The sequence below is a fragment of the Parus major genome, chromosome 9 (genome assembly GCF_001522545.3).
Source record: "Parus major isolate Abel chromosome 9, Parus_major1.1, whole genome shotgun sequence".
Classification (NCBI taxonomy): domain Eukaryota; kingdom Metazoa; phylum Chordata; class Aves; order Passeriformes; family Paridae; genus Parus; species Parus major.
The window spans coordinates 1,790,107-1,802,565 of record NC_031778.1 but is presented as its reverse complement, the minus strand read 5'-3'; the positions used below and the strand labels follow the sequence as shown (position 1 = coordinate 1,802,565).

At 45.0% G+C, this 12,459-nt stretch overlaps 1 protein-coding gene across 1 annotated transcript in view; it reads left to right on the top strand.

The window, feature by feature from the left end:
• Positions 1 to 12,459, top strand: part of GPC1 (glypican 1) — a 197,979-nt gene that overhangs the window by 90,853 nt on the left and 94,667 nt on the right. Inside the window, exon 2 of the mRNA XM_015638168.1 lies at positions 7,635 to 7,793. Within this exon, the coding sequence (XP_015493654.1) occupies positions 7,635 to 7,793 (159 nt within the window). The remainder of the gene's footprint in view (positions 1 to 7,634; positions 7,794 to 12,459) is intronic.

The following is a 12,459-nucleotide window of genomic DNA, read 5'->3' as shown; positions in this document are numbered from 1 at the left end:
GGGAGTGCTGGATTCAGTGTGTTCAGTCACTTCAGCTAGCTGGAGGTCTTGCACTGCTTGTAGTACATGTGGCTTTGGCCCTTGTTCTTTCATTCCTCTCTCAACCGCTAAAAAAGATATTTTCTACTGCAAATTATAAAGAGTATTTCCTACTCTGTCCTTAAATACAGGCTTGGATCGTCTCAGCCTGTGCTGATTCCTGCTGTGTGTGCACAGCTCAGAGGCAGAATCAGGCCCATGTAGCTAAAGGCAGGTCCTGAGAGAAACTGGGGGAGCAGAGTGATGGGAAGGGGTATTCTGTTTCATTCAGAAAGACACTCCCAAAACCCAAAGGAGCAATGCGTGGGTGAAGTGCTTTCATGCAGAGCTTTTCACTACGAATCAAGTCTGTTGTCAGAACTTGTGACATTTTCTCTGTTCCCTTCCTCTGGGCAGTTTGCCACTGTAACATACACAGATGACATTAGGATTTGCAGACTGTCGTTTCTGAAGGCACTCTTATCTAATCTGTACTTAGGATTTTTCCAGGACACGGAGGTGGCTCTTTCTCCTCTGTTAATTAACTTTTTTTGCCCATGTTTGCCTGCCTTATAAATTCCTCTGACATCAAGGTCTAGGATTAAACAAATTGATACCTCACTTCCAGTGTGTGTGAGCTTGACACTGAGCTGACAGCCTCAGAGCCTGAAGTATTTTGACACAGGAGCAGAGCAAATACAGAGGAAATTGCTGTTCAGCCTCCTCCACATGTTCCTGCCAGGCTCCTGGTTTGAGCAGCCAGTGTCAGTACTAATGGGGCAGTCCCAAAGTCCTCCCACCCATCAGTGGGTTTCTGCTCAAGGCACTAGTTGTGACATTTCTCAGAAGTACCTGTGTTTATTCACTGTGTCAGGTTTTCACTGTAATGCAATTACAGAACAGCACTAACCTGGTAGGGAGCCAACTCCATGCAGTAGCCAGATTAAGTTGTCTTATTTGGTTAACAGTATTTTGATAGTTTATTAAATCCTAGTAGGAGTAGAAAGATAAGAGCGGAAAGAACAAATCTTATGGATTATCTGCTCTTGGTTGTTCACTCCTATTGGTCTAATCCTGGTCTGAATGATGAGCTGTGGGAACAAGTGTTTTAATGTTTTGTTATTGTCCCATCTTAAACATGTGCATTCCTTTATCAGAATAAGCATATTCTCTAGCTGTTTTTTTCCACTTTGCTGTTTTTTTCACTGATGTGGAACATAATGCTTGTTTTCTTTATCTGGAATGAAGACATTAGTTCATCTCAGATAGCACAAGCTATTTGATCAGCCTTCAGATGGCAAGATATTACAAAACCTGCTGACATGGGACAAATCCAGGACTGTGGTGTGGAGCTTGAAAAGACTTCATGTCCTTGTTATCAGTCCCCTGAGACAGCCAGCTACTCACCCAGTAGCAGCAAAGAGATAGGATTGATTGTGCCAGAGACAAACCCCTCTCTCCCTACTGAGGCAAGGAGGCAGCAGGGATGTGCATGGGGTCCCCGGCATGGACACAGTGGTGAGAGAGCCTCTTCTGCACTCCTGCTCATGTGTCAGCTGTGACACTGCTCTGTGGTGGCCTTGGGCTGGCTGAGATTAGCCTTGGTATTGCCACCTAGCAGGATCTGAGGTTCCTGCAGTGTGGTGGTGAAGCAGACAGCTTCGCTGTGGCTCTCCTCTTCACCTTGCTGCATCAGCTCATCCAAGATGTCCCTGAATCCATGGCAGGTCTGGTTTCCAGCTGCACTGACACCTCTGCTTCTCATCCTGAAAGAGCATCTTCCTAGGAAGTGCAGGAAAGTAAGGACTTCATTTGAGCACAACTCTTCCTCATGACCATATTCTGCCCCCACTTTCTGGGCCAGCCCTCAGCCCTGCCCCACCTGGGCTGTCCTCAGCCTGCAGAACCACTGAGACCAGGGAGAACATGGCTCAGTGCTTTTTGATCACAGTGTTTGCTGTACAATTCTTGATATTCAGGCCTGCTGTGACTCCCCTGACATTATGTGCAAACTGAAGCCAAAATGATGGTACTCTTAATACATAATCAGAAAACAGAAGATATTGTATTTTGCCAGCAGCTGACTGCAAATCAAAGAAATAGGCTGCACAGCTAACATCTGCCTTTGCAATATGGGAAAATACCTGATTTTTGCTCTGTTTAATAGAGAAGTCTGGCCTCTGATTGAGTTTGATGGTAGCAGCTGCTACAGGAGGCAAGCTATACACCTTATACCGATGTTATGGGGTGAGGGTGTTTGGCAGAGCTTGCCAGCGGATGGTTCTCAGTGAAAAGGGCATGAAGAGCTCTTCCTAGGCTGGTCAGCCAGGACTATCTCCTAGCCCAAATGTTTTCTGGGTACCCCTGTTTCCCCTTAGAAGTTATTTGTGGCAAGACTAGGATTCAAGGTAGCGTCATGGTACTAGTGCTGGCTGTGCTGTCAGCTACTCATTAGCATGTGCCATATCATGTTCTCTATAAAGATGTATATTTGAAGATAAATAGGGACAGGAACACCTGAAGCAGGAAAAGCTGGGAGGCATAAGGAAAGGGATTTACTTTCATTGCACTACCTCTTTGCAAGGTATTTTTAACATCTGTACCATCTCCAGGCTCATTTTGCAACAGCTGTAGACACTCTGACGTTTAAAAAAAAAAAAGAAGAAAACCCGTATTCCAAATTACAGTTTTGTCCTCAGTTCTTGGCTGTGATGCTCATTAGCCTGGATGTGATTTAGGTGTGAAGAGGGAGAGGCCAAGAGAACAGTAGTGCCTCCCAGGGACAGCAGGAGAGGACTGGAGCTCCTCAGCTGCCAGGTGCTCTCAGGCTCTCTGGCTGCACCTGGCCAGGTGTCTGGCATCTGACACCTGCTGTGTCCTGGCATCCCTGCCTTGCTTGGCATGCCTTGCACTTCAGCAAGCCTGATTGCTTGTGACATGTCCACCCAGAAACCCTCCAAGAAGGAGCTTGGGCTGGAGTTATTCCTGGCATGGGGGGCTGGACTGAGGCTAGGAGCTTGAAATGAGCTGTTGGAACAGTTGGGAGAGTGAGTGGGAGGAGGGTTACAAATATGAGGGAAGAATTATGATGGATTTATCACAGCCTGAAATAAATTAACCTCTGGGAGGAATGATTTTGTAATAATTTGCATTTAGATACTCTGACACAGCTACATAACCCCAAACCTTCTGCAAACATTGTAATTAATTCAATCTCCAACATCCTGTGAGAGGGATAGAAATAGCACTATTTACATGGTTAAAGGAGCCAAGGACTCTTCTCTCAGTATTGCATTTTTCACCCCTGGGGCTGCTCTTCTGTCTTGTTTCCAGAGCTTCCTGGTGGGGTGGAAGGCAGGAGCAGTGAACAGCTGGAGAGCTTTCCTGGGCACAGCTAGCTGAGCTCCTGTGTGTTAGAGCACACAGCCTGTGGCAGGCAGCCCAGGGAGCCCGTGTGGGCAGGGCAGCGAGGCTGGAGCACACAGCAGAAGAAGCAGGGAGCTGAGCCCTGTCTCAGCCCCTGGTAGTGGTGGCTGTGGGCAGGGCTATTCCCCTGCAGGGACCCTGCATCTGACTCCATCCCTGAGTGGAAAGTGGTCAAGTGATTTAATATTCAGCACTCTGAAGTGGAGTAATGAATTTGATAGCCAAAATTGTTTGGTAGCTTGAGAGGGTGTTTCAAGGACAATCCAAGCCTGTAGCTATGCAGTGGGATTTTCTCTTGTCATCAGCCTCCTGCCTATTCCTTTCCGTTCCAGGGCAGTTAATCATAAATGAGATACTTGCTTGATGCTGTTTTCATGCCTGCTCTACCCTGTTTCCATTTCCAAAGTTCAGTCAGTGGGTTACATCCCACCCCAGCTTCAGCAGCTTTTATAGGAGAGCTGGCTCTTCCAGAGAGATATAGATTGAACCTCACATTGTGACCATGAAAGGCTTGGGGAAGCTGATTTTTTTTCAGAGCATCTCAAAGTGCATCTTCTCTTACTTACCAATGTGTCTTAAATCCAGGGTTCTTAGGGCAGCACACAGCTGGTGTGAGCTGAGCCACTGAGTGCAGCTAGGGCACCTCTGTTCTCCACTGCCACACAAGCTCGGGGGTGGGTGGAAGTCTGGGGCTGAGGAGAGATGGCTGGGTTTACTTGGAACAGTGCAATCTTCTTTGGGCATGACCCAGAGCTGGCCTTGGTCACTAGAAGCGTATCTGTCATCTTCAAGGAGATTTGAGTAGCCCTTCCTTTACTGCCAGTTTGGCTTCTGCTGTGCCTGTCTGCTTTCTGCAAAGCTCTTCAGGGCTGGGAGGGAGCATGTGCTGTCCAGCAAGTGGTGAGCAGCAGGTCAGCTGTACACAGGGAGAACTTGTGGGGAGAGGACACACCCTGTATTGTGGAGATTTACTCCTTGTAAAACACCTCTGGCTCTCCATAGGTATCTGCAGATGTCTCCTGCTAAGTGAACCCAGATATATTTATAGTGCAAGCTTCAGCAATAGGACAAAGGCAAGTTGGCAAACAAAGGGACTTGGAAATAAAAGGAGAATCAAAATATGGTCTGGAGCACATTTATTTTGGAATCAATAGAAAAAGGTTAAATAATGATAGTGAATGTTTCCAGGGTGGGTCAGGTTAAAAAGCAAAGAAAGCCAAGTATGTTCACAGTGCTGTAAGACTGTTCTATGTGTGCTGAGTGAGTTACAGAGATAAATGATGAAAATTTTGATTCCCAGTGAGATAGAGTGTGGTGGTGCTGAGTACCACACAAACACCTGCTGAGTACCTTACAAACACTTGCAGAAAGCTAAGATAAATGCTACTTCAAAAGGGATTGAAACTGCTCTGAGTTCAAGAATGGAAAAAAATCTATATTCAATTCACAAAGTTGTGGAAAATTAACCAATTTGCGCTATGAGTGTGACTTTCCCCTTGCTTTCTGCCTGTTTTTCCCCTGCCCCCTTCCCTGGAGGCTGTGCTATCCCAGCAGGGCTGGATCCATCCTGCCCAAACACGCCGTGCCTCGCCCGCGCTGGGAGCGTGGAGCGTTTGTCTGGACATGTCCCATTTTAATGAGCACACCTCTCACCACTGTCAGGGAGCTCAGGCACCCGGCTCTTCCTCCCCTCCTCTCCTCCTGGGGGCAATCCCACACTTTCCCCCTTGGTTTCTAAAGCCTGTGCAGGGAACCTGCCTGAAGGGCTGCTTTGGTGAGCACATTGGTGTCTCCTCGCAGGGACATCTCTGCTTGCTCTCCCAGTTTCAGGCAGACCTCCTGCCTGAATCCCAGCCAGGAGATCAGAGATCCCCAGGGTTCCCACTAATTTGACTCAAATTTTCGTGTTTCCCAAAACAGGGCATTTGTAAAGGGCTGTTGAAGGCTTTGCCTGAGCCTGCCAGCCCCGCCGGGTAATGGCGCCCAGAGGAAATGGCGGGAGTGCTCGTGTTGTTGAGTGCAAGGCCTCTGAGCACAGCCAGGACCTCACCAGCAAAATTCACCATCAGCTGAGGTGGTAAAGGCACTTTTGGAAAGAGCTGGGATCCCTTGGGATCCATTGCTTTGTTGATTGGCTTTTCAGAGAGGCCAGGCCCTGTAAAGGCCTCGCTTTGTCCTGAGGGCATCATGGGCCTCATGGAAGGATGCGTCCCACAGTAAAACTGCTGTCCACAAAACTTCTGTCCTTGCCAGAAATCCTGTGGCAGCAGAAATGGGATGGAAAAGACCGGACAAAAAAAAAAAGTTTTTAATTTGCCGTGACAGGAATCAAAGCTATGTCTTGTCAAAAAATTACAGTTCCCTTTTCCTGCCTGTCTGTCACATGCCAGCAGCCCTGACGCTGTACAGATAAACACTGCTCCACAGAAAGGGGCCCAGGGAATGACTCGGAACAATCTAAATCCTGAGGGAAGGAGAAGCTCAGGCAAGCCCTGGAACTGAGCTTGCATTTGCTGTGGCAGCATGGAGCCAGGTGATATTTATATTGGATTTTCCTGCTGCTTTGGCAGTGGTGGCTGGGCCCTCAAGGGACAGAGAGCGGGTCCCGTGGGGACGGGCAGCCCCCAGGACACATCACCCTGACGCTGCTCTTGGCTGGGAGCACAGCACAAGGCTGATGGCGGGAGTTACTCTCCTAGAGAAGCTGGTGAGCAGCAATTCCCATCACGTAGACAGGAAGACTGGCAGTGCAGATGCCCACGGTAACCTGTTTTCCAAGGGCAGGCTCACCCCACACCCTGCAGAGGTTGCTCAAGGGTCATCTGTGAGCAGGAATCCAAGCACCAGTGAAATGCAAACTCATCCTGAATGGCTTCTGCCTAAAATACACCAACTACAGGACACTCCAGTCAGGACACTCCAGTCGCTCTAAGGCTGCTACTGAGATAACTTTCACAAGGGCAGGACACATGCCCAGTTCCAGAGACCCTTTACTAAGGGTCTGCTTGCTAAGAGCTTTACGCTGGAAATAGCTAATGGGAAACTCTGGAGATTGTGCAGGTTCAAGATTTGAAGCCATTGTTGAGACACATAAGGTAAAACACAATTTTAAAGATGTTTAAATCATCCCCCAACTATGACACTAAGACAACAGTCCTGTAAAAAAGCCAGCAAAATCATTGGCAATCTCAATCAAATTATCTTAAACATGGTAACTGCTTGGTAATTGGTTTATCTCAGAACATGCTTGGAACAAGAGGGATATTTTATTTTATTTTCTTTAAATAAGTATTTGATTTCATTCAAATGAATTCTTATTGCTTGGGTAAGGAGAAACATGGGCTGTGTTTGCAGGTGGATATGTCTTTGTAAGGACTCATAAGAACTTGAGCAATTATTTTTAAAATGTTGCTGACTCTGCCTATGCAAGCACTTGCTTCTCCACAGTAAAGAAAATGCAGAAGGCAGGAGAAGCTCCATACTGGAGAATTTTTCAATTTGACTGCTGAGTCCTCTTACCTTTCCTGTTCTTCCTTATAGCAAGGAGTATATTCAATAAGTGATTGTCATAGCAACCTTTTTTGGGGTGGTCTTGTCTCTTTCCAGGAGATAAACTTTTCACTGAAAATTTCAATACATGTGGGGGAAAATTAACCACCCAAATTCCACTGACATCCATCACATCTCTGTCTCTTGAAAACTTCTCACTAGCCATGCCTCTCTGGTTAAGGAAATGCCTTCTCAGGATAAATTTGGTAGGGTGGGGAGCACTTTGGAGTTGTTTCTTTTTTTCTTGACAAAGCACTTTCAAACAGCTGTGCTAATGTACATATTAAGCCTAATGAGTACAGCTGTCATTTAATCAGACTTCCATATCTTCTGGGATTCTAAGCAGAGATGGATTCTAGGACAGACTTTGAGAAGGAAACATTTGTATTTCCTTCTCCTTGATGAATTTTTTCTCCTTTGCTTTTTCCTTCCCTCACAGTCACAGTGAGAAAATTTGTGCTGCATTGACACCAAGTACTGTATTAAAGCAGAAGAACTCAAATTAGGTGGTAAATTTGACAGAAACACCTGATGCGATCCAGGCTGCCAGGGAGCTGGGATATTTTTAAGCTGAGATTGTCCGACATGAAATCCTCCCTTTTCCAGAGCTGGCCATTAAACTGCATTTTCTGTCATTTTAGGGGAGCACCTGCGAATCTGCCCACAAGGCTACACCTGCTGCACCAGCGAGATGGAGGAGAACTTCGCAAACAAAAGCCGAAGTGAATTTGAAGCCATGATGAAAGAGGCTGGTCGCTCTGTGCAGGCGACCCTAACAGCACAGCACAGAAGCTTTGACAGTAAGTAAAACCTGCCTGGTTCCCTCTGCTCAGGATCCAGTCACTGCTCAGTTTTCCAGGCACTGTTGGAGCCAGGAGTTTATGCTTGACATGCTTTTCTCTGCATCTCGCTCAACAGTTTGCATGAAGCATTGACCTGCTGGAATTGTAGGAGTTGTACTTCTGGCAGTGTTTCTGTAAGACCAAGGCATTTTGAGATCTCCGTTTCAGAGCAGCCACTGGAGGAGGCTGGCAGATGCTGGTGTGCCTTGGCACCGACACAGCTTTCACAGGCGTGCTGTAATCAGCCCCTACCACAGTAGAGTAGCATTTGAGGCAGTGATGTAAAAGCTGGCACTGTGCCTTGAACTGTAAGTTGAAGGTACTGGATAGCCCTCAGTAGGTGGGGAGAGGTTAAGTAGACATGGATTTTTCTTGCCCTTTCCATGTAGATTGCAAGGGAAAAGGAGGTTATTTCGTATTGGATGCTTATAGCTGTCAGCTTCGTACAAACATCAGGAAAGGTTTCAGAAGCTCTTAGAGACTGTGGTACATAAGATATTATGTAAACAAACATTCTCTCCAAAGTCCAGTATCCCTCCTAACGTGCTAAGCAGAGGCTAAGGATGGCTCTCTTACTTTTATTGTTCCCTGAAAAATCCATTTTGCAGTGCACGGTAAGCCTGGAGGTCTGAAGGCCACTGGAAATAAATGGTTTACTGGCAAAATTGAGATGACCTATGATTCAGAAACTGTATCCATTATCAGATTTTGAGGAAGGTCAGACATTTAGAATCATGGCCCTCCTAGCTTTATCAACAGTCATCATATGGAGTTACTGTGAAAAGGAGTCGGGGAAAGAAGCTGTAATAGCCAGAAAGGTGGAACTGGAAATTCAAGTAGTAAATAATAGATCTAAAGAAATAAGCCTGACCTTCAGGCTTATAACCAAGATGAAGTGCTTTTACACTAAATAGGAAGAAAAGGCAGTGCATCTCTACAAAAGACATTGTGTGTGTGGCCAAGGTTGGCCACAGCAAAGGCATTCCTTTATAAGCTCAGAATTAATTGATTTTCACCCACCTTAAAAGGTGACAGTCAGGATTTTTAAAAGAGCCTGACAATGGTGGTTGCTCAGACTGATGTCTGAATGGGACCTGACATAGCTGCTGCTGAGCACAGTCCCCAGCCTCTGAAATCCAGCCCTTTGCAGGGGTTAGTGCTTGGCACCCTCTCTCTCCATTCCCTGTCACAGCCCTGGGTGCTACATCTGCTCTTTATTATCACCACAGACACTCAAAAGAGCAGAGTTCTGTATCTGTCATTTAAGAGAGTGCAAAATTTGATGGAAGCTTTGAGGATTATGCTAACAATCAGAAATTTTCTAGTGAAGAACTGTTTTAGTCTAAGTGTGATGTTTTGGTGGATTAATAGTAATAATAACAGCAATAAGAGTAATATTAAGCAAAACCAAGCATATAGAAGGGGGATGCTTGCACTGAGATGTCAGTTAAAGCTATTTGTCTTTATTCCCCAGTATTTTATTTTATTTTGGTTTTATTCCTCAGTATTTTACAAAGATAAAATATCTGTGGTGCATACCCAAGTTTCTTTTAAGTACCAAACAAAGCAAGTGTTCAATAAGTCAAGTATTACTTTAACAGACCATAATGCACAGATCATTGGTTTTCTGTAGTGGGAACAACCTCACCTGAGCCTACAGGCCAGGAAGATGTCTCCTGCTCCCATTATACCCTTTTAGTTTGCTTAACTACCCTTGCAGTCAATACAGAGTTTATAATTTATGCAAGACATGATTTAAAAAATCATCATATTGTGTCTCAGTTTCAAGCATGACTTTACCTTTAAATAGTACTATTATTTTTCCTTTAGCTACTGCATAAACAGTTTGAAAATGAGAGAGTTCTGGTGACGGGGCAGTGGGATCACCTCAGCCCCTGAAACAATGCCACAGAAACTGCCCTCACTTCCAGTAAATGTTATTAATCTCACAGTTATCAAGACATTCTTCAGGTAGTGCTGCTTGGAGCTGTTCAATAAAGGAGCTTTTTTATGTCAAATTGATGAGTTCTAGTTTTGCTGGCACCAGATGCCTGCATTTGTTGGACTTCCTCAGCAGCAAGCTTGGAGTGCAGCTTTTGGGGTTGCGGAGCTATCGATGCACAGCTTGTCTTCACATTAGTGATTTCATTTGGCTTAGGAGGGTGTAGAGAGGCTCCACTGGATAGGGATGTCCAACCCCTTCTCAAAGTGTCTGTAGCCTGGAGATCAGATTATTCATATATCCTCTGTTAGCAGGTGTGACACACTGAACTTCAGGCCTGGAGCTGTCTTATTTTTGGGTTCATCACAGCAAATCTTGCGCCTGTAATCTCACTGCTGATCATGGCAATAGTCTCTACTTGTAAATTCCCCAAGCTCCAGATAGAAAATAGCAAGGCTACAGCAATCTGCCTCTGAAGTAATGTTCTCCATGCTTGTGGTCAACATTTTGCTTTGGAGAATAATTCATCCTTGCAGGTTGTGGTCTGTAAAGCCCTAAATTGTCAGCATGCCTCTGCTCTGAGCTGCAGCTTTGTGTTGTTGCAAGGAATTAGAGTCTGTTGGATCAGTCTCCTTGGCTGCTTTTGGGGTAAACATTTTATGGCCAAGAGCTGAGTGTCCTTTATCTCATACAGAGTACTTCTGGAGTAAATACATGTGTGAGATATAGATGACATGCAATAGGTGTAGCCATATATTCAAAAGTGGGATGTGTGGAATAGGATCTGAGTGCTGTCTCTGTGCAGCAGAGGACACGTGGCTTCTGAGATGCCCTTCCTCCAGGATCTGCCAGGGCTAAATTTAAACAGCCTACAGTACTGCTTAGCTGCTTACCAACCTATTTGTTGTTTTGCTTTATGTTACCATAGTTAGCAGAATTTGGGGACATCAGTTGCAAGCTATACATGTGGTCATGGCTTGCTGTTAACCTTTTAACTGAAAAGGTAGCATTTTGCTCTACAACCCATTCGTTTAAATTTTAAAAAAAGAAAAAGAGCCAGAAGCACAGACCATGAGTGATGGCAGCATATGCTTTTGATAACTTAATGCTAGGTAGGATGTTGTGGTCAGAGTAGAGGTATTTCATTAGCAGGATTAGAGGCACAAATTCCTTGTTAATTCTGATGGCCCAGGGCTCTTGGTCAGAAAGGGAGGGAAATGAACCTGGGAGCCCAGCCTGTAGCAGAGACCTGCTAGAGGCTGCTAGGTTGGTTTTGGTTGCCATTTATTTGCCTGAAAGATTGTATATAGCCTATGCTTAGAAAGAAACACATGAATAATAAAAATAAAAACAAGCTGGGGGTCTTAAAGGGAGCTGGGGTACAGCCTTTGTTAAGACTGGTACTAAACACTGTTTTAAAGGTGCTTCCAATATTGATTGCAGAATGAACCTCTTTTCAAACTGGTATGGGGAATGGGGAAGGTTCAGTATCTATTCTTACAAAATTAAATACATTGATGAGGAGCTTTGTCCGTGCAGTAGAGTAGTTCAGGATACAGATGTGAGCTGGCTGTGCCCCCTCTGACAGCTGCAGAACAGGACTTTGGCTCTTCAGTTGTGCTGAGAGCGAGTTACAAATATTGCTCAGGTCTGGGGAAGATTCCTGTGGAAAATGAGCTCTTTTTGCATGTCAGTGTTGCTTGAAGTCGTGGGAATTCTGAACTCCTGTCCTTCTCAGTACAAATTAAACTTGTACTTCCATAATCTGTTGCTGCAATGAGCCTGGAAAAACTTCTGGGCTGTGCAGGAAAGGCTTTAGAAGGGATTTGTGGTGCCTGGTCAGAGCGGTCCCTTTCCAAGGCCGTGCAATCGGGGATGGCAGCAGAGGGATGGAAAGAGGGAGCAAGAGCAAGTGGTGCTTGGAGTGACAGTGAGGGGCTGCAAGCAGCAAGGAACAAGGCTGTTTTTCTAATCTTTGTGAAAGCTCAATTGTTGAGAGTCTAATCCTTGTCTCTCTCTCTGTTTTCTCCCTTTTTCCCCACTTAAATCACTTTTTAATAATATTGCAATGTTGTGCCAATCTTTCCTTTTGGTGCACTTAGCAAGCAGTCCCTGTGTGACTGCTGACCTTTAGCTGTGAGCCAGGAAATCTGTCCTTTCAGAATTGTTTCATGTTTTCAGGAAATATCAACAAGCCAAAACAAAAAACCTTGGCTTTTAGTCCACACTGCACAGTCTAAAAATGATTTGTAGCTCTCATAAAATCTGTGATTTTTAAGCTATGACAATCAAATGCAGATTAAAAATTTTGTGTTTTATAACTGGCTGGGCATTGGAAAGCTGATGTCATGCAAAAGCTTTCATAATGTCTAGTCTTGGTAGCTGAAAACTGCATATGCAAAAACACAGACCATGCAGGTAATTAACTTTATTTGAGAGTTAGTTTCAGACAGTTACATATTTCTTATGAAGATGAATCATTGTTTGAAATGTTACAAGGTGGGAAACGTCCTAGAAGCTGTTACACACTGATGGTTAAAATTTTACAGATTTCTAAAGGTCTCTTGTTTAAAGTTCAACCAAATGTGTCTTTGTCAGAGGAACTGAATTATATAACCCTCGGTACCTAGAGCTGCAGCCCCTAAAAGCACTGTAGGACAGAGGCATATATAAATATTTTTA